Source organism: Schistocerca gregaria, chromosome 3, assembly GCF_023897955.1.
Source record: "Schistocerca gregaria isolate iqSchGreg1 chromosome 3, iqSchGreg1.2, whole genome shotgun sequence".
Taxonomy (NCBI): domain Eukaryota; kingdom Metazoa; phylum Arthropoda; class Insecta; order Orthoptera; family Acrididae; genus Schistocerca; species Schistocerca gregaria.
Window position 1 is genome coordinate 429,841,324 of NC_064922.1, and position 22,097 is coordinate 429,863,420.

The following is a 22,097-nucleotide window of genomic DNA, read 5'->3' on the forward strand; positions in this document are numbered from 1 at the left end:
CAAGGTCATATGAGAAAGGAATATGCTGGGGAAAATGAGTTTTCTGTTGACAACCCAGTGATGCCACTATTCTTTTAAGACATACAGTTTCAGTTGGATGGAATAATTTACCGTACTTTGGGGTGTGTGTGTGTGTGTGTGTGTGTGTGTGTGTGTGTGTGTGTGTGTGAGAGAGAGAGAGAGAGAGAGAGATTATCATCATGTTTGAAAGACAAATTACCTATGTGGATTTTATGTGTTGGAAATGCAAGTAGATTCTTCAAACAAGGTGTCGGCTGGTTTATTTTATGGTTAGTGTTGCTTTTTAAAGCAATTGTTGGGACTGTTGCAGTAGTAGTCCAGAATTTGAAAATAAATTTTCATGTCGAGTAATTTTGAAAAGTGTGGAAGATAGATTCTTGTTGTTACTTTTCCAGAATATGTTTGTGATCATTGTGGAAGAGTATTCTACAATAAGACACGCCTCCGTTCACATGTGATGGTACATCAAGATCCAAGTGAACGTGAAGTGATCTATTGCCCTTACAACAATTGTGGCAGGTAAGTAGCTTCACAGATTTCTCTCACTGCAGAAAGCAATATTGTAATTTAGGATTGAAATTACATAACTATTTATTCATACAAATCTGGGGAATAGTAATTATATGCCATCTGTCCAAAAAGTTCCAAGGCTTATTTCATTCCTGGTGTATAAATGACTTCTAGAGCAGTGAACTTAACACCTCGCAGACAAGTGTTCATTCTCAAAAATATTTTGAAGAAGAGAAATATGTTTGTGAAGTTTATCCTGCATATCATGAATCTCACAAAACTATCCTGCCACAATTAATTGAAATGGAAAAAGTGGAAAATTCTTTTTTCAAAAAAATCATCACAGGCAATGAGATTTGGAGATAAGTAAATAACTATCTGCAGTTTTTCCCTGATAGTCATTAGGTTGGCTGTATGGTTTTGTGCACTAACCAGGTGCTAAATGGCACCGTCTTCTTCACCTGTGGTACACCGCAGTGTTATTAACTCAATCTGCACTGTGATGTAAAGATGGCCACACCACTGTCTGTTTGCACCATAGACAAACATTGTTCCATAATCAGTTTTTTGTCGTCTGGAAGTGTCCCAGGAGCAGCAAGTCATAGAAAACTTTCAGTTCAGTACAGTAGAGAGACAATATTTTGCCACAGAGAAGTGTTTGCCTATGGACTTAATAGATGAAAGTGATCAAATGAGTGCGAAGAATACGAAGAGCAATATGTTCAGCTATGGCAAAAATTGATGCCAATATTCAACAAGTCTCTGTATTGAGTGTGAATAACACGAGTGGTTGGTGGTGATTTGGGAAACCACATGCAGGTTAGTCATGTTTCTGCATATGAAATCGTGCATAACAGGCTCAACTTTCACAAAGTCTATGGGAGATGGGTTCCAAAACAGACGAAGTGCACAGACATAACCATGTGAAAATAGGTCAGCACCTACTGGACTGTCATGCTAACAAAGGTGAAACATTTCTGACACACGAATTCATTACTTTGAATGAGAGAGTGAATGCCAGGGCATGGAATGGAAGCACCTTGCATCTCCAGTCAGAAAGAAATTCAAGAGACTGTCATCTGCAGGAAAAGTTATGCTTGAAGATTTTGGGACTCAGGGTGACCAATCCTGGAACATTACCTGGAAAAGAGGTTAACAGTAAATGTTACAGTGATACGCTGCTAAACAAACTGAAGCATGCAATTCACAATAAACTAAAGATCGATTATTGGAAGGTCCACATACTGCTGCCCACTCTGATCAAACTCTTCCTGTTCCAAGGTGTGGGAGCAATTTGCTTACTATCTCAGTCTCACCCAATCAGATTTTCATCTGTTTGGTCCACTTAAAAATGCTTTGAGGCCATTGATTCAACTCTGTGTTTCATGCTCCAATGTATTTTCCCTGCGTGTCGAGGCCATTTGTTTACGTACGACTTGAGACAGAACAGGCCAAGGAACAGGCATAACCCATAACTGCATGTTTTTTCTGTTCGCAGTTTGAGCACAGTTTATGTCTATATTTCTCCTCCTAATTCGCTTTTCTAGTGAACACCACTTTTTCAGAGGGTATCAGATAGGTTCGCAGTGGTTTACCAAGTACATTGAAAAGCAGAGTGACTGTGTTGAATACTGATATCAATAAAATTGTTTTCTCTTGTAATAAATTATAAAACATGACAAAATGATGGGAGTGGTTCCCCAAGATCGAAGAAAGTGCGAATGAGATGCATGAGTGAACAACATACCAAAGAAAGTCTTTCCTGGCAGTTTTACGTGATAGTATGAACATTTCATACATTCTAAACAGTTGGAGAAAGACTATGCAGGGCACCTGAAATGTATATTTTATTAATCCAGTCTCAAAACTTTCTAGACTAACAGGGTGATTCTTAAATAGTTTATTTGTAACCACAATGTGTGTGTGTGTGTGTGTGTGTGTGTGTGTGTGTGTGTGTGTGTGTGTGTGTATGTGTGTGTGTGTGTGTGTGTGTGTGTGTTCAAGTTGATTAGAAAGTGGACACAATAGTGAATTGTGACGTCCAATTTGTGCCTATTCCCTCCCTCCCCCCCCCCCCTCTCCCCCTGCCCCGTCTGTTACAATACTGACATTCTGGTATGTATGGATGAAGAACTTAAGGAAGACTCTGTTTATTGGACTGACTAATTTGGATTAAATTTTGGGGTATTTAACTTATTTAAAAAAAAATATTTTTGTTGTAGTTGACACGAATGAGGTTTCCTTTATGTGGAACTGATTATATAACTACAAAGTACAATTCTGAAGCTTTGATGTTATGTTGGTTTTTCCATATAATTGAACAATTTTTTTTTTTTTTTTTTTTAATCTTTGAGTGAATTGATTATCTGCTAAGAAACTCCTTCATTACTGTCTAACTTCTTCATAAAAATTAATTTATTGTTTTAATAAAAACATTTTACAATTTAAATTGCACAGGTACTATTTTGAAAAGAAGAACCTGGACCACCATATCCACGCATGTCATGATAAGAAGAATTATCCGTGCTTGCATCCTGGCTGTGGAAGACAACTAAGTAGTCAGGTATACTGTACAAATGGATTCATTTGGTTCCTTATACCTATCAATCAGATACTGGGTGATGTGATGGACGGTACAACATAAAGCAGCCTTAAGAAGGAAGCAATGGATCGCAGAAAATGGAGAGGCATAGGATCTGCTAATATAGCAGAAAACTGATGATGATGACGATGATGATGACGATGATGATGATGACGATGACCTATCAATCATCCTCTATATTAACATGAACTTGATGTTCAGAGTACTTCGGTGTATGATACATATATCATTAGTCCTATGGTTCTCCACTGGAAAAATTCTTAAAAATAATAGCTGCTTTTAATTCTGACTGCTGCTGTTGTTACTGAATACTTTTAAATACTACCACGTACTCAGAAGACACTAATTATTTGTATTATCACTGTGTTTGCAGATTCATAAATTTCATCAATGCAAATTTTACAGGTTTTTACATTCAAAGAATTCCTTCAATGTGAATAAAAATGTCACTTTCCAAGCCATTTCAAATTAAATAAATTATCTGGGCAATCCCCCATTTTGTGTGTGAAGCAGCAAAATTAAGAACAGTCCATAGGTAGATGGAAATTATACCTACATTGGAAGGCAAATTTATTGGTAATCAGCAGCTGTAGCTTGCTGCAGGTCCACATGTCATTGCAGAATGCAAAGAGTCAGTACTACATTCAATGCTGCTCATAGCTATCAAGTCGTCCTTAACTTTCTCCAGCATCCAGAACCTGTTCCACTGCTCTAATACGTATGTACTGGTCTCTGTTAAAATTATTACATTCTAATGATGTGTGTTCCACGTACTTCACTAAAATTATTACATTCTAATGATGTGTGTTCCACGTACTTCACAAGTACGAGGAGGCCCATAAGTAGTAAATCCCAAGTTGAGATGCCATAATATTTAGTAACCATGCAGTTTTGACTGGATATACTTGTGACATGGAGGAGAAATCTTGTATTGCGGTCTGCTGAAGTTGTGTGTTATTGAAAGTTACATGTTCTGAAATGGTGACTAGCATGTTTTCCCTGGAATTATATATCCAGTGTGCGTGGCTGTACTCTGCAACCAGCAACATGCAGGAAGTTCATCTCCCTGTCTTGAGCACATACTGGATGCTCCAAAGCTGAACACTATGTTCTAACGTCATGCTATTTATTAATTGTCTAAATTTTGATAACGCAAGGAGAAATAAAATTAAGAAAATGAAATGGCCTTCATTAATTTTCATCTTCACTAACTTTTTTGCTTATTAAGGTTGTTATCTACAGTATCATTACTTTGAATAACTGTTAATATCCGAATAGCACAGATATTAAATTTATCTTTGTTGTTGCAAGTATTTTGCTGTTTTGCCTAGTATGTTGTGATTTCTGAGGTTGTGGTTACGGTACGGCCTGAGAACACAGCTGCTCCCTGTTCCAAAAACATAGCAAGATTTCGCTTCTATACTGATGTGAGAATGTGACATTCTCTTGTTGCCAAACATGTTGTCTGCCCACTGCTATCTTGTTGCCTGTGTGGAACCAGCAGCTGGCACATCCTTTTTCATTCCCAACATAACCTCAAAAGTGAACATCAAAAATATTACAAGACCAAACACATTAAATATGCCACTGGCCTCTATCTAGACATTCACTGTCTTCTGCAGAAACATCTACTTTTGTTGAGTAATTGTCCAATTTTAAAGTCAGTTCAATTCCAGCTACAAATGGGTTCAGGCTAATTCAAGTATAAATGTCGCAGAAGTTAATGGAAAGCCAAAGTATGCGGTATAGATTCCCATTGTTGGCAGGACTACAAAATTTTCTGTACACACACACCACTCCCGTCCCTGCACTCATAATGGTTTTCAGCCAAGCTGGTGTCACTGTTCTCCCTGAAATCCTTCCATAGTGCTGTGAATGATCAACTGCGAAACACGGGCTGCAATATCTTCTAGGATGCAGGTCATATATAACATCATCAATCAATACATAAAAAAAAGATTGCAATTATGATTCAGTCCAGTTCATGAACTTTCGCTCATCCCATGTTCTAGTGACGTCTGTTGGTGCTGCCTCCGTGACAGGTGCTGCCACTGTAATTTATTTTTGTGATAGACTGGATTAATTTTCTTTCTTGTTTCACTGAATGTCACCATTATCTTCTAAAGCTGGTAACGTTTTTATCCGGTATTCTAATAGGTGAACAACAACTTAAATTCTCATTTGCAAACTCGCTTGGTAAATTGCCACAGCAGACTCTCATAACCAAATAAAATGCTGATGTGGTGGTGGTCTTCTTACGGTAGCATTTTTGCCCTTGAGTGTTAACTTTAGTTAAATAGCTCCATAAATGTTTATGATATCATACTAGTACATTTATGAAAATTTCTATTTCAAACCAGTTCAAATGCAGAAAGAGTTTATAAGATGATGGAACTCAATTCTATTCCCTCCTGTATGTCACAAAATTGTCAAATTTTAAGCCAAGCAATAAATTATTGTAGTGGGTAGTTAATACTATCTTGTGCTAGTGCTGTCCAAGTAAAAAATGTCGCATGAGAACACGAGCGAGGTTGATACTGTATCGAGTGCTTTGGTGTATTGGGATGTTTCAAGCCTGATAGAATGTATCATTTGCCCATCCCTGTCCTTTCAAATTCTTCAAAATAAATCTGCACATGACGCCAGTTCTCAAAGATTCATCCATCAATATAAGATAACTCCCATATTAACAATGTTCAACTCGGCAACAGTAGCTTAATCTGTGAATACAAGACAACCCCCACATTTCTCAAATGATGAATTTGGGAAAAAGCATTATATAATCGTGTGATAATCGTGTAAATACAATACATTACTAGATTACTACTTATATATGGAAACAGGGAAACATACCTTCTCACATAAACAAAAACTGAATTTTTATGAAATATACTTGAATATTTTGTGCTTAGTTTTTTGACCACAATCATTCTACTCACTTACAAAGAGGTAACAATCTGTTGAGGAAGGCGTGACAGTTGTATTATTAAGAATGACTAATGAAGGAGTATCTAGAACATATGTTCACATTGTAAACAGATCTCTTTTGTTATCATTAAAAGTTACAGTTGTCTGCAGTGTATCATAAAAATATGTCCATTTTGAAATTTTTTTTACCAAACCCTGTTTTGGTTTTGCTTCTTGAAGTGGCTTTTAAAGGAATTTCTACTGCAGTAGCAGGACACAAGTTGACCTTGTAATTGATATTGTGGAATGTAACACATCAAAAAAAAGTTTTGCATCACCCTGGTTTCCAGAACTCCTGAAGACAGACGTTGACTGTGGATATTGTATCGCAGACACAGTTACTAAACCTGCCAAAAGATGTAATCAACCATGCCTATTAGAGGAAGGGTGTCCGAAAGCGGATCAACCCGTCAGTCCACAGCTCATGTTGTCTGTAGTTCAACCATGCCTAGGCAGTCAATACCACTGTTCGATCTTGTCCACAGTGTTACTTTGTGTCAGGAAGGGCTCTCAACAAGGGAAGTGTCCAGGTGTCTTGGAGTGAACCAAAGCAATGTTGTTTGGACATGGAGGAGATACAGATCAACAGGAACCGTTGATGACAAGCCTCGCTCAGGCCGCCCAAGGGCTACTACTGCAGGGGATGACTTCTACCTACGGATTATGACTTGGAAGAACCCTGACAGCAAATCCACCATGTTCAGTAATGCTTTTGTGCAGCCACAGGACATTGTGTTATGACTCAAACTGTGCACAATAGGTTGCAATATGCACAACTTCACTCCCGACGTCCATGACAAGGTTCAGCTTTGCAACCACAACACCATACAGCATGGTACAGATGGGCCCATCAACATGCCGAATGGACCGCTCAGGATTGGCATCACGTTCTCATCACCGATGAGTGTTGCATATTCCTTCAACCAGACAAACGTTGGAGACATACTTGAACGCAACCCAATCAGGCTGAAAACCTTAGACACACTGTCCAGTGAGGGTAGCAAGGTGGAGGTTCCCTGCTGTTTTGAGGTGGCATTATGTGGGGCTGACGTACTCCACTGGTGGTCATGGAAGATGCCGAAACCGCTGTACAATTCTTGAATGCTATCCTCCGACTGATAGTGCAACCATATCGGCAGCATATTGGCAAGGCTTTCGTCTCCATGGACAACAGTTTGCGCCCCCATAGTGCACATCTTGTGAATGACTTCCTTCAGGATAACATCGCTTGACTAGAGTGGCCGGCATGTTCTACAGACATGAACCCTTTCGAACATGCCTGAGATAGATTGAAAAGGACTGTTATGGACGACGTGACCCACCAACCACTTTGATGGATCTACACCGAATTGCCATTGAGGAGTGGGACAATCTGGACCAACAGTGCCTTGATGAACTTGTGGATAGTATGCCGCAACGAATACAAGCATGCATCAATGCAAGTAGACATGCTAATCAATGCAAGTAGACATGCTACTGGGTATTAGAGGTACCGGTGTGTACAGCAGTCTGGACCACCACCTCTGAAGGTCTCACTGTATGGTGGTACAACATGCAATGTGTGGTTTTCATGAGCAGTAAAAAGGGCAGAAATGATGTTTACGTTGATCTCTATTCCAGTTTTTTGTACATGTTCTGGAACACTCTGAACTGAGGTGAATTGAAACTTTTTTTGATGTGTATATTTTTATTAATAAGAACTTAACAGCCATGGCAAGATTTTTTTCACTAATTTTGTAATAAACCACCAATTACTCGAATATTTAGTGCAAACTATTTACTGAAAATGTAGTTTCAGTATTATTTTGTGTCTCCGATACACAATTGAAATTTTACCCCTGTATCATTGTTGAGCTTCAGATCCCTAGTCACTGTCTGACTGAGAATCACAATTGTGAAAGAATTTACAGGGTCATTATCAATGACCGAATCTTCGCGTTTGTCATTCATAGCATCACTGGTATCGTCTAATTCCCACTCTGAACCACACAGAATGAAATGAATTACAAACACATTGGCTGCCCCATTGTCCCTGGTGAATCTGTACCTCTCGCATATATTCGGAAACATAGTAATCAAAATCTGAGCAATTTCTACCAGCATTTGTATATATGCCTCATTCAGTTGCTGTCTGTTTCAGTAGGGAGGAAATAATGCTAATGTAACCCATTTTGGAAACAAATACCATAACAAAGAATGAATATCAGTTAATTACTTCTAACTATGTCGTGTTTCGTAAATAAGCGCAACTTAATTGCAGATTATTGGAACCATGTCATAAAGTGGGAGCAAATGAGGCAGTAGGTCAGAGTATGTAATGTGTCACAGATGATGGGCATATTACGTGAACATAACATCTCAGCACTAGTTTATAGGCTGTATTTAATTCATTGTGAAGTGGAACAGGCATAACAGTGTAATTGAAATATATTTATGTCATGCGTATCAACTTTGAATTTTGAAATTACACGTACACATTCCTGGGAACAAAGCATCAAGGAAGGATGACAATAGGCAAAATTTATTCAACATTAACAGTACATGTCTACTACTGCCAAAGATACTCAGTTCATTAGGAGTCATCAGGATTTCTTGATGTTTTTCAACCACAATGACAATATGCCTCTGCTATCTGCTGATAATTGTGAGAACAAAATTGTAACTACTGTTTCAACCACAAAACATCACTACTGAGGTGCTGCAGCCATTTGACTTTATATGGATGGGATAATGCACCTTTTGTTGTGTAGTTGAAAAATTGACCGCAAATTCAGCGTTGATGTATTCTTCATATCTAACACATCCTACACTCTATAAAACCAAATTTGTTCCTGCAAAGGTATCCGTCTAGCCATCATTTCAAAAGTTCAGGCTGTAACTTGTAAACTAATATGTTGGCACAACCCCTCGTAAGCAGAAGTGCTAATTCTTACATATTTCAAAGGTAACTGCCTCAAACACAAGATATGGTTAACACAGATTTTGGATTAATAACTTTTAAAAAATCGGCTGTAGCAGTGTTCAGATATGAAATTGACCACCATTCCTTGGGATTTAAAGCAGTTGTTACAATCTTGTATATGCAACATAAAGATGGGAATTCAAATCTATTGGAACAACTAGAGATTATGGTGAAAGTGTAGAAACTGAAAGGGTTACAGGTGATAAATAGTACTTTTCAAGTATTTTGTGGAACTGCTAGTTTTAATGTCATATGTTTTCAGCCAGTTATTATTAGGATGTATATGTGCATATGATGTGAGTCAAACTTCCAGGTATTTTTGTCTGGGATATTTGGTACTGTTGATTTTCAGTGGGAGCTTTCTGAGAAGAAATGATCTCTCTCTCTCTCTCTCTCTCTCTCTCTCTCTCTCTCTCTCTCTCTTTTTTCTCACACACACACACACACACACACACACACACACACACACACACACACACACACACACACACACACACAGCTTCAGCTTTTAAATAAGCAATATTACAATAAAATAGAATTTGCCACTGCCAGTTAATTCTCTGTGTAACTTTTCAACTCAAACTGAACATTTTACTGTGGAAAGAATCTGTCGCCTCCTGGAGTCCGCTTCTGGCTTATACTACAGTGGCTTAACCTCACACTACCTAAAACTTTCCCGGTGGGTGTGAACCTTCACCGCCTTGGCTTCGTGAAGTGGTCCATGTTAACCTTGGCCTTCATTCGCTTCCTAAGGATACTGCAGCCTCGGTCCATGGCCTTCAGTTTCACGACCTTCACATGGAACTTCATGATAGTACCTTTGTATACACTGATGTTTCTCGGACTGACTGTGGGGTTGGGTGTGTCTTCGTCATTGGCATCTGTGTCTTTAGATATCAGCTTCTGGTACTCTGCTCAGTATTTATAGCTGAGCATTTTGCCTTGTATTAGCCTGCGGAGTACATCCAGTGACATAGCCTTTTCAATTGCCCTCTGCTCACACTCACTCAGCTCCCTTCAAAGTCTGTGTGCTGTACACCACCCATCCCTTAGTGCAGCTGGTCCAGGAAAACTGTCACTTGCTCTCTCGTGGTGGAGCCAGTGTGATGTTTCTGTGGGTTCGTGGTCAAGTCAGTCTGCCAGGAAACAAGGCTTCAGTCCTCATACCTCAGCCCATGAGTACTTACATTCTGTCCAATGATCTCTGTGTTGCCATCTGTCAGGAAGTGGTGTCCCTTTGGCATTGCCAATGGTCCTGTATCACGGGATAAGCTCTGACCTCGCCCAGTAGCTTGGACGACCTCCTTTTGGCTCTCCTGCCTGGAGGAGGTCATTTTATCTAAGCTGCATATTGGGCGCCACCTTTTTAACCATCGTTATTTGCTAAGTGGTGCTACCCCACTACTTTATACACATTGTGCCCAGGTTTTAACTGTCCACCACTTCCTGATGGAATGCCCATTTTTTAACCGTTTACTTTCCCGCTTGGGTTTGCACTCTGATTTATTGGCCATTTTAGCAAATGACACACTGGCTGTCAACCGCATTTTACTTTTTATCTGCCAAAGCAATATGGTGAAGGCCATTTAATTTTAGTTTTGGACCTCCATTTCTGTATACCGTCTTTTTTAGCCCTTTTTCCACGTGCCAGTTTTTAGCTGTCTTCTATTATGTCAATTGGGACTGACTTGTTGACGTTTTTTGTAACTCCTCCGTCTTTGTGTTCTGTAGTTTTGACTTGGGCGCGTATGACCCCAGTTTTTTTGCACTCCAAAGCAACACACACACACACACACACACACACACAAACACACACACACACACACACACACACACACGTCTCCTAGTTCACAGCGAGCTCTGATGCCACATTCAGTCACATCCCAGATGTGTTTGGTTGGGTTCAGATCTGGTGAATTGAGGGTTCCAACACATCAATTGGAACTTGCCACTGTGTTACTCTAACCACTCCATAACACTCCTGGTCTTGCGATATGGTGCATTACCTTCTTGAAAAATGCCACTACCACCAGAAAATACGATCGTCATGAGGTGGTTATGTGGTCTGCGACTAGTGTATGATACTCTTGGCCATCATGATGCCTTGTACAAGCTCCACTGGACCTGTGGATGCCCACATGAATATTCCCCAGAACATAATAGAGTTACTGCCAGTTTCTATCAGTCCCGCAGTACAGGTGTCAAGGAGCTGTTCCCCTGGAAAATGACTTATTTTCACCGTCCTATTGGCATGTTGAATAAGGCATTTTCATTCATCAGACCATGCAACGATGTGCTATTGCACCAGCGTCCAGTGCCAATGGTCACATCCCTGTTTCTGTCGTAGTTGCCGATGTCATGGTGTTAACATTGACAAATGCATGGGTCATTGGCTGCGGGTGCCTATCATTAGTGTGTTTAGTGCACCATGTGTTCAGACACATTTTTACTCTGCCCAGCATTGAAATCCAATGTTAGTTCCACCACAGTTCTTTGCCTGTCGTGTGTTACCAGCCTGCCCAGCCTAAGATGTCTGACGTCTGTATAGAGGGGTGGCTGCCCAACCCCACAACATCTGGACATGGTTTCACCTTGGCTTCACCACATTTTGAAGGTAACACTCATCACAGCATTCCTCGAACACTTTACAAGTTCTGCTATTCCCGAAATGCTTGTGCAGAGTCTCTGAGCCATCACAATCTGCTCCTGATCAAACTCAGATAGACTGTGCGGCTTCCCCCATTGTTTGTGATTAGCGGTCATCCCTCGCCAGGTGACACTATCGCCTGGGTGGTTTTATATTGATAATTGATCAGTGGTCATAATGTTCGGGCTTATCAGTGTATAAGAGAATAGTGAATTAGAATATTGCAATGTCACATCACTGCTACATGTTAAAAATAAAGCCTGTCTGAATAAGCACTTTTGGTATACATATGGTGATTCAATGTGAGTAAAATTAAGTTCACAATGATTCGAGCAATTTTCAGTAAACTATCTGTTCCATAAATCTGTTTCTTCATTGCCATCCTGACAGGAAACAGCATGATATGTAAGAAATTCAGTCCTTCCAATCACTGAACCATGCCAGCAGCACCTAAACTGATTTTCAACAATATTATGAAGAGGACAAAATACCGATTGCTACTCACCACATAGAGGAGATATTGAATCGAAGATAGGCACAACAAAAGGACTGCTATATATTTTAGCTTTATATCAAACAGCCTTCTTCTGAAGCAGAAGCATGGCTGTACTAAGTCGTAACTGTAAGTGATTGGAGCAGCTGTCTGGTGGTGGGGATAAGGAGGCGACTTGGGGCGGGGAGGGGAGGTACAGGGTGGTGTGGGGGAAGGTGTAGTACTTCTTGTAGGAGCATGCAGGGATATGGTGGGTACAGTAGGGCTCGTAGGTGCAGTAGGCAGTTTAGGGGGAGGGGGGGGGGGGGCGTTGCTTGTTGAGTTGTGGAGGACCGGTTGAAGTGAACTGGGGAGAAAGTGTTAAAGTTCTGAAGAATGTGGATAGGGTGTCCACACTCTTAGTCCAGATCGTGAAGATGTTATCAGTGAATCTGAATCAGGTGTGGGCTTTGGGATTCTTGGTGTTTAGGAAGGATTCCACTAGATAGTTCATGGATTTTTTTGTAGTTGGTACCTTCAAAGCAGAAGTAATTGAGGGTGATGATATAGAATAACATGAGTAAACAGTAGTACGGCTGTCAAGAAGAGAGACCGTGGTCTGTGGGCTGTTACTGAAACTGAAACTGATTTATGTGAATGAATGGCAGCAATTACAGTGCTGCATGATTTAAAGGTGGTGATAATGAACGTCGAAAACACACAGATGAGCTTGGTGTGGAATGTGGTAGATGAAGGCTTCCTAGCCCGGTGGACATTATTGATGAGGTTGCTGTAGCTGTAAATGACCATGTAGCTGGTTAGTGCTAGTGCTTGTTCAGTGTCACTATATTTGTTCATCCTGTGGCCAACAGCACAAGTTTCGCAGTCTGCATTACACTGCTACCATACAAGATACATGTAATGCAGCAACTGGAACCTCTTGTTCTGCAGCAACAGTTTGAATTTGCTTTCTGGCACAAATTGAGGTTGATGACATGTGGTCGGGCAATATTCTATCTAGTGACAAGGCACATTTTACCCTACAAGGTGCAGTGAGTACACAGCCCTGCCAAATTTGGGGTTCTTTTAAACTGCTCATGTGTCCCGTTCATAATCCATTACATATGGAGACATTTCACATTTCTATACATCTGTCTTGCATTTTCAGCAAGTGGCTAAAATTGGAGCTCCCCCTCCCCCCAACTCAAGGATAGCTGTGTCAGTGCCTCCATCCATATCAAACTTACCTGCAACCCTCTCCAGATATGCCAAGGGTCTCACTGAGACCTTCACAAATGGGAATTACCCATCCAACCTTCCACAGAAACAGACCTTCCGGGCCTTATCTCTCCATTCATCTACTCTCCCATGTACTCGCCACCTGCCCACGAAGGAGAACTCAACTCGTGACTCATTACCAACCAAGACTGGAGCAATAGAATTACATTGTCTGCATGGTTTTGAATACCTCTCCTTGTGCCCTAAAATGAGAAATATTCTATCCCTTACCCTTCCCAGTGATAGTCTGCCACCGAACAAACTTATACAGTATCCTTGTCAATCAGTATACCATCTCTGCCTCCAGCCCTTTACATCATGGCTTATATCCTTGAAATAGACCTAGATGCAACACCTGTCCCATACATGCACTCATCACTACCTGTTCCAGTCAGGCTGCAGAAATAGCGTATCCCATCAAAGTCAAGGCTACCTGTGAAAGAAGCAAAGTGATTTACAAACTAAGCTGCAACCACTGTGCTGCTTTCCACGTGGGCATGACATTTAATAGGCTATCTCATCGCATGAAATGCCTGTGACAAACTGTGGCCAAGAGACAGCTGGACCACTCAATACCCAACATACTGCCCACCGTAATGTGCTTTACTTCAATGATTGCTTGATGCCTGTGCCATCCGGATTCTTCCTACTAATGCCACCTTTTCTGGATTGCAAAGATGGGAACACTCCCTGCTATATATCCTAAATTCTTGTAACCTCCACAGCCCCCAGCCTTCGTGATTCCCTATCCACCACTTACCAATCCCCTTCCCTGCTCCCACTCCAGCACAGCACAGTACACCCATTAGTCCTTTTCCCCTCCTCTACTTCTCTCCTTTCCTGCCCCCCCCCCCCCCTCCCTCATTCTCTCCAAAACTCTGAGTTACTGCACCAAGCTGCCTTACTGTCTCTATAACATCCCAGCACACTCCTGTGCGGAGCACTACACCTTTCCTCACCACACCCTGCTATTCACACTCCCCACCCCATGCTGCTTACTTACCCCCTATCACAAGCGTGCTCCCATCGGGTGTAATTACCACTCAGTCTGGCCACAGCAGCCAAGGACAATGGTCATGTGTATGTCTGCAAGTGCATTGTGCTTCTGTAAATATATGTGTATTGTGTACTACAGAAGAAGGCTGTTTGGCCCAAATCTAATACATATGGCAGTCTTTTCATTGTTCCTATCTTCCACTCAGTATCTGCTCTCTGTGGTGAGTAGCACTCTATACTTTTCATGATATTGTTGTTATTCCATCCTGGACTTTCCATTGTTTAAACTGGTTTGCAGCTACAATGGTGTCCAAAATTAAAGCAACAAATGAAAATTTTGTAAAGTTGCACTTATTTTGCCACAAAACAGTATGAACAGGCAATAGTGAAGTAGAAATAATGTAAGGAATACAGAACATAAACATCTACAGCGTGCATAATGGTAGACGAAAATGTTAGGCTCTCCCCCCTCCCAATTTAACAAATTTGCACTAACATCCTGACAGTCGGTTAATGTACCAAATTTGGGGTGTGATCACATCTGGCAGCAATGCAGGCCTTACAGTGACGGGGCGTGTAGTGAACAATGTCATCGGTCTCATGTTGAGGCAGTAATGTCAGTTCGTCCTGCAGAACTGCTCACAAGTCTTGGAGAGTGGTTGGTGGATACTGATGTGATGCAACCCATCTCCCTAGTGCAACCTAGACATGATTTATGGAATGTAGATCAGGAGAGCAAGCAGGCCATGCTCTGCACACAATGTCTTCAGTTTCCAAGAAAACATCAATATCTCAAGCTCTGTGAGTTCAAGCTTTATCATCTGTCAGTGTGAAGTCTGGGCCCACAGCACCTCACAACCACCACACATGAGGTCCCAATATCTTGCCACAAGAAGTGGCAGCAGTTAAACCTTGCTGATCCACCCTTACAATTTTGTGATCCTCCTCGATTTTAATAAACATGTAATGTGTACTATTGGTTTTAATGTAATGTTACATTTGCATATGTAACGCAATCTCCTTTTATGTCATATACCGGCACATTACCTGGAATCAGTCGTTAAACGCATTTTCAAGAGATTGTAGCACCTACACGTAATTTTTCAAAGCATGCTCCTTCCTGCACAGATGCTGTCAAACAATAACATAGTACCGTTTTGATTAGAGCGGTTATAAAAATCAGGCTGTTTTAGTAAAGGTACAATTTATATCTCGCTTACCTATTTCAGGAAAGTGTTGCGTATTTTTCTCTGAAAGGTTGTTTTTGAGGAGCTTCAGTTTATACCGGAAAGCGTTTATTTTGCTGATCATATCGTTGATGAGATTGTTTCCTTTTTGGAGTTTCAGACTTAAATCATTTAGGAGAACCATAATGTCTGCTAAAAATCCTGAATGAGCTACCCATTGAGGGTCATGGAAAAGTGGCTCCGGACGTCCTTTGCTCTCCAAAAACTGAGCCACAGTGTAGCGTAATCGAAAGATTCGGGAAATCGCTTTCCCTTTGTTCAGCCAGCACACCTCAGCGTGGTAGGGAATATCTGGATACTCCTCTTCAAAGGAAATCAAAAATTCTTTGAATTGACGATGAGTGAGTCCATGAGAATGAGTGTAGTTCATGATATGCACCACTACCTTCATCACATCTTGAAGACCGATAACTTTCGCACAAAGAGCCTCTTGGTTTGCAAAACAATGAACGGAAGGTAAATTCGGCATGTTAAGTTTTTTCCGCAGTAGGCCAATAAACCCTTTCGCTTTACCGCACATTGCTGGTGCCCCGTCTGTGGTTACGGAAAACAGCTTTTCCCAAGTGAGTCCTATTCCTACAGCTGCCATTTCAACAGCTGCTAAAATATCCGCCCCTGTAACAGTGTCCTTCAACGAAATCATTTCCAGGAGCTCTTCCGTTACATGTAGGTTAGCAAAAATATTGCTAACTGAGCCGTGTTAATATCCGTGGACTCATCAAGTGTGATGGAGTACGCTAGGAAGTTTTCAATTTTGGCTGCCAGTTGTTCATGCAAATTATCAGCAATGCTGTCGATTCTCCGATGTATTGTCATTCTGGAAAGTAGTATTCTGCTGTACGCGGGAGCTAATGTGGGATTCATTGTCTCTACTACGTCCAACATAATGTTTTTTATTAATGGTCAGTCCATAAATGGCCTCCCAGTTCTTGCTAAACGTAGAGCAACTTTGTAACTAGCTCTGAGAGTCCTTTCGCAACACCCCTCATCTTCTTCACCCTAAAGTAGAGAAAAAAAGATATGTTAGAAATAATCTATGCGAAAACTAAGGAATCTAAACAAATGTTATTTCGTTTTGCATTACCTTTAACCAAAGTATACATGCTATAGTACTTGCAACAAACCTCTTTTGTAGATACAGAATTCTCTTCTGCAAGACTTTGCAACTTCCGTAATTCTTCCTCTCTGGCATCCCCTGTTATATCACTATACTTTTCTGGATGCAATTTGCTGTAGTGCCTTTCGATGGACGATTTTCTGACACACGTAATTAGTGTACAGCAGGTTAGACATTTGACTTTATCGTCACAACGCACAAAAAAGTAGGAGAGTTCCCTTTCTGGTTTAAATTGACTTTTGGCAATTTTCCCTTTTTTTGGAGCAGATGGTTCCATTATTACGGTAATTATCTTGCGCTTACGTATTCAAATGTTGACTAAGCCGCCTGGGAGCGCATAACATCGGCCTCACCTAGGAAGCCGATTTGAGACGAAGTATGCAGAGTTGAACCAATGCACTGTGCAGGCACTTGCTGCACCTCACTTTGCACGCGTGCTGTTTTCCGTGTTTGTGCGGCACTGCTCTACATGTTCGCTTCTCTGTAGATGTCAGAGGTAAACATACAGCAGTTCTGACCCATCTTTAGACGAAGCCTTTATGAACTGTTTCATTAGGCTTAACTTTATATGTAAAGATGGTGGTAGTACTTTTTTTGGATCTACAAGGTTTTTGCGTAGTATGTTCTTCTCACCAGGTTTTAAAGACTCCCTCACAGGCCCGTTCTTTCTGCACCAGTGTTGATCCCTGGCGCTACTGTCCCATTCACCCAAGAAACATGGAAATTTGAATAAAGCGACCTTGCTGACCAAGTAGCATGCATGTTACTTTTAGATTGCCACATATCATCTGACCATGAGCAGAATAGCATATTTTATTTAGCACTATTTCTAGGTTTTCATAGCTTTCTTTTATATGTACAGAATGTCCAACAGGTATAGATGCATACATGTTACCATTGTGTAATAAAACAGCCTTTAAACTAGTTTTGAATGAATCAGTAAACAGCCTCTAGTTGTCCTTTTTGTATTCAATACCAAACTATTCATCAGACTGGGATTGTCTGAGCAGTACACTAAATCACCTTCCCGTTGAAAAAACTTGGAAAATTGCTTCTCTCTCTCTCTCTCTCTCTCTATATATATATATATATATATATATATATATATATATATATATATATATATATATATATATATGCTGGCTCCAACTGCCAGTAAGTTCTTTTCTTTTAATACTGCCAGTAAGTTATTTTCTTTTAATCTAGAGCAAAGCAGTTCAGCTTTTTCTTTCGCTAAGCCCAGATCCTTAACCAAATCATTAAGCTCGGTCTGAGTAAAGAATTTGGGCTCAGACTTTCTGTATTACCATGGAATTCATCATCATCATCTTCATCATCTGGTTCATCTAAATCAGATTGTACATCAGAAAAGACTTCTATGGAATAGAATTTAAATCATCTTGTGGTTCAGGAACCGACAGATCTAGACCATGCCCTACTGATCAGATGGTGGACAGAAGGTTAGGGTAGCTTATTACCTTCATGTTTTCCGAATTATGACCAGTAATATCAACACTGCAAAAATAGCAATCATCGGAATGATTTCTTGGCTGCCTCCATATCATAGGAGCAGAAAATCTAAAGGCTTTTTTCTCCTTTTTGGACAGTTTGCTCAGATCTTCAACACACACATAACATACGTTATGTGGCGCCCAAGATTTATCTTGATCACCAACTTTAAATCCAAAGTATGATAACTAAACCTTTTCGTAAAGTCTGTGATGTTTCTTTGGTGTTTTTTAATCGCAAATTCAACACAAATATAAAAAAAAAAACTGTCAGCAGAGTTTTTACAACCACGATTAGACATTGTACTGAGCGTATGTACAGGAAACAGGAAAGTGAGGTTAGGTTGACAGTCAACAAAACACTATCTATTAATGCAAAAATAGAATTGACCTTTTTTTGCCAGCAAATGTTTTTTCAGCAGTGCTACCAGCATCATCTACATTCATTAGACCTCCTTTTTAAATTACTTTAACTATATAAAAGCTGTTAAATTCTTTAAAAAGTGGCTTAATTTAATAAATTTAACTGTAAAATTCGAAGGAATGGTGGATGATACAGTTTTTTAAGTATCATATTTGGATTTCCCACCCTGAAAAATATAAGAACAAGGTTATTTTCAGCAAAAAAGATTTTCCTTCGTTGGCCTTTGTAATCCGTCGGGCATTGGCAAAAGAATTATCCAATTACAGTAAGGCATGGCATTGGGGGTGTTAGTGTAAATGAAGGCAGCATCAATAGTGAAGAGCATGGCACCTTGTGATAAAGGGACAGGACTGTGGAGATTCAGTGGAGGAAATGGACGGTATCTTTTATGTAGGAGGGTAGGTTGTGAGTAATAGGCTGAAGGTGTTGGTCTAAGAGAGCAGAGAGCCTCTCAGTGGGAGCACAGTAACTGGCCACAATGGGGCATCCTGGGTGGTAGGATTTATGGACTTTTAGGAAGCATGTAGAAGGTCGGAGTGCGTGGAATGGTATGGGTGTGGAAAGAGAGAGACCCCGGCAAGAGGTTTTGGGATGGCCTTAGCGGTTGAGTAGAGACGAGATCATGCTGGGTTTCTGGAAAGGGGTCACTTTGGCAGTGTTTATAGGTGGATGAATTTAAGTCTGCGAGACAGGGTGTGTGAGCTCCGAGGGGACGAGGGGGAAGTTCGGAGGTTGTTGTAGAGGTGGTGGACAGTGGTAGTCCAAGGCAGGACTAGGAAGTGAGCAGGTTGGAGAGTTTTTTGAGGTGGCATTGTGAATGTTGCTCTAGTTCCTGGAGGGCAAGAGTTTGTGTGTGTTATGGGTTCCAGGAATTAGGGATTGCATAGCAGGGGAATTTTAATAATGGAGAGAAGCTATTGCAAGGAGGTTTGGGACTGATTGATACGGTTTTACAGGACTATGTTGGTGAGGGCTAAGGTTTGGCGGAATCTGAACAGATGGAGGTCATTGTGGAAGGAAGAGTGGGTGCCGGAGATTGGTTATTTGATGGTAAGGTCGTTTGGGCGGGGGGATTCCTTAAGCCAAGCAACAATGCAGAAACAGTATGTGGCACTGTGTTCTGGCTAGGGACAAGGAAACTTTTCTGTGTTGATACAGACAGAAGGAGCAAGGATCCAGGATGGTGGGAAAAAAAAACACGAAAAAAATATGTAAATAATGTAGAATTACATATGGAAAAAATTTGCAAAAATACACTCAAACATGTGGGAAGAAATACAAAAGGAAAAAAAGGATGAAATAAGGGGAAACAGGATGAAATCTGAGGGAGTAGGCAAATAGTGAAAGGTATAAACCAACTAAAATTGGTGTCATGTCACAAAGAGATTAAATGAAAAACAAAAATATGTGTAATGTGTGTTGCAGGCCTGTGGGTGGGTAAGTGACTATTGGGGGACATCAGAAGAGCTTGGTTTGGTGAAATTAGTGGGTGGGAACGGGAATAGAGATAGAGGGGGGGGGGAGTAATGGGGGTGGGGAAGGGTTGTTAGCATGAGATAAAAGTTCTTCTGGCACAGGAAGGGTGCTGGAAAGAACATACGAAAACACACATAGGTGACATCAAGAGAGTGATCTATATGAAGGCGTAGGATTAATAATATCCGCGTGTCTAATATGGGACAAATGATGCTGCATCAACAATCGGCGTGGTCTTGTGGTCTGTTGTGCGTGGCCAAGATGATTGATACAGTGTGGCTCATTAGTAGAGCATGCAGTGCGGTTTGCGAGGTGACAAGAGATACACAGAAGAGAGAGGAGGACACTTAGTAATGCATTAGAAAATAGTAACAAAGTAAAACAGCCCTCTGTTGGGAAGGAAGAAAAGCCATCAGGCTAAATTAAATAACAGAAAATCCAGGGTGGAATGTAACAGAATAATAATAACAATAATGATAGTTGCTACCCACCATACAGTGGAGAGGCTGAGTAGCAGAAAGGCAAAACAAAGAGACTGTCACACAATTAGCTTTCGGCCAACAAGGCCTTTGTCCAAATTATAAAACATACACACACTCACGGAAATGCAACTCGCACATACTCATGACCACAGTCTCTGGCAGCTGGAACCAGACTGCGAGCAGCAGGACATTATGGGAGAGGCAACTAGTGGGAATAATGAGGAGGCTGGGGTGGAGAGGGGGAGGGATACCAGGGAAGGGGTGGGTGATATTACAGTGCTGCTGGGAGCATACACGTTAGATGGAGGACAGGTAAGAAGAAAAAGAAAAAAAAAGAAGAGGAGGGGGGGGGGGTGTAGCCAAAAGGAGAGAAGTAAAAAGACTTCGTGCGTTGGTGGAATAGAGGGCTGTGTAGTACTGGAATGGGAACAGGGAAGGGTCTAGTGGGTAAGCAGTAGTTGGTGGAAAGGATCCAGATGGCACAGGCTGTGAAGCAGTCATTGAAATGAAGGACGTCCTTTTGGGTGGTGTGCTCAGTAACAGGGTGGTCCAGTTATTTCTTGGCCACAGTTTGTAGGTGGCCATTAATGTAGACACACAGTTTTTGGTTGTCTTGCCCATGTAGAATGCAGCACTGTGGTTGCAGCTTTATTTGTAAATTACATGACTTATTTCACAGGTAACCTTGCCTATGATGGGATGGGTGTTGTTTGTGACTAGACTGGAGTAGGTGGTGGTGGGAGGATGTATGGGACAGGTCTTACATCTGGGTATATTACAGGGATATGAGCTATGAGGCAAGGGGTTGGGAGCTGGAGTTGTAGAGGAATGGATGAACGTATTGCGTCAGGTCGTTGGGCTGCGGAATACCACTGTGGTAGGAGTAGGAAGGATTCTGATTTTAGAGCACAATGAGAGAACTCCCTGGTGGAGAATGTAATTCAGTTATCCCAGTCCAGGGTGGTACTGAGTCACAAGGAGAATGCTCCTCTGTGGCCAGACAGTGGTGCTTTGGCAGTTGTTGGGAGACTGGAAAGATAAGGCATGGGAGATGTTTTTGTACAAGGTTGGGAGGGTAATTACGATCTGTAAAGGCCTCATGAGACCCTTGGTATATTTCGAGAGAGATCGCTTGTCACTACAGATGTGATGGCCACAGGTGGCTCGGCTGTATGGAAGGGACTTTCTGGTGTGGAATGGGTGCGCCTGTCAAAGTGAAGTTATTGCAGGTGGTTGGTAGGTTTGACATGGACAGAATACTGATACAACCATCGTCGTGGTGGAAGTCAACATCGAGGAAGGTGACTTGGTTGGGTTGAGTAGGACCAAATGGGGGGAAAAGGTGTCGAGATTCTGGAGGAATGTGGATAGGATGCCCTCGCCCTTGA

At 41.2% G+C, this 22,097-nt stretch overlaps 1 protein-coding gene across 3 annotated transcripts in view; it reads left to right on the forward strand.

Moving 5' to 3' along the window:
- Positions 1-22,097, forward strand: part of LOC126356284 (transcription factor IIIA-like) — a 99,277-nt gene that overhangs the window by 47,478 nt on the left and 29,702 nt on the right. For all 3 annotated transcript variants that reach the window (XR_007565624.1, XM_050007160.1, XM_050007159.1), the window contains exons 6-7: positions 417-540; positions 2,989-3,094. Coding sequence is in view for 2 of the 3 variants with exons in the window: in XM_050007160.1 (XP_049863117.1) it covers positions 417-540; positions 2,989-3,094 (230 nt within the window). In the remaining variant the exon portion in view is untranslated. The remainder of the gene's footprint in view (positions 1-416; positions 541-2,988; positions 3,095-22,097) is intronic.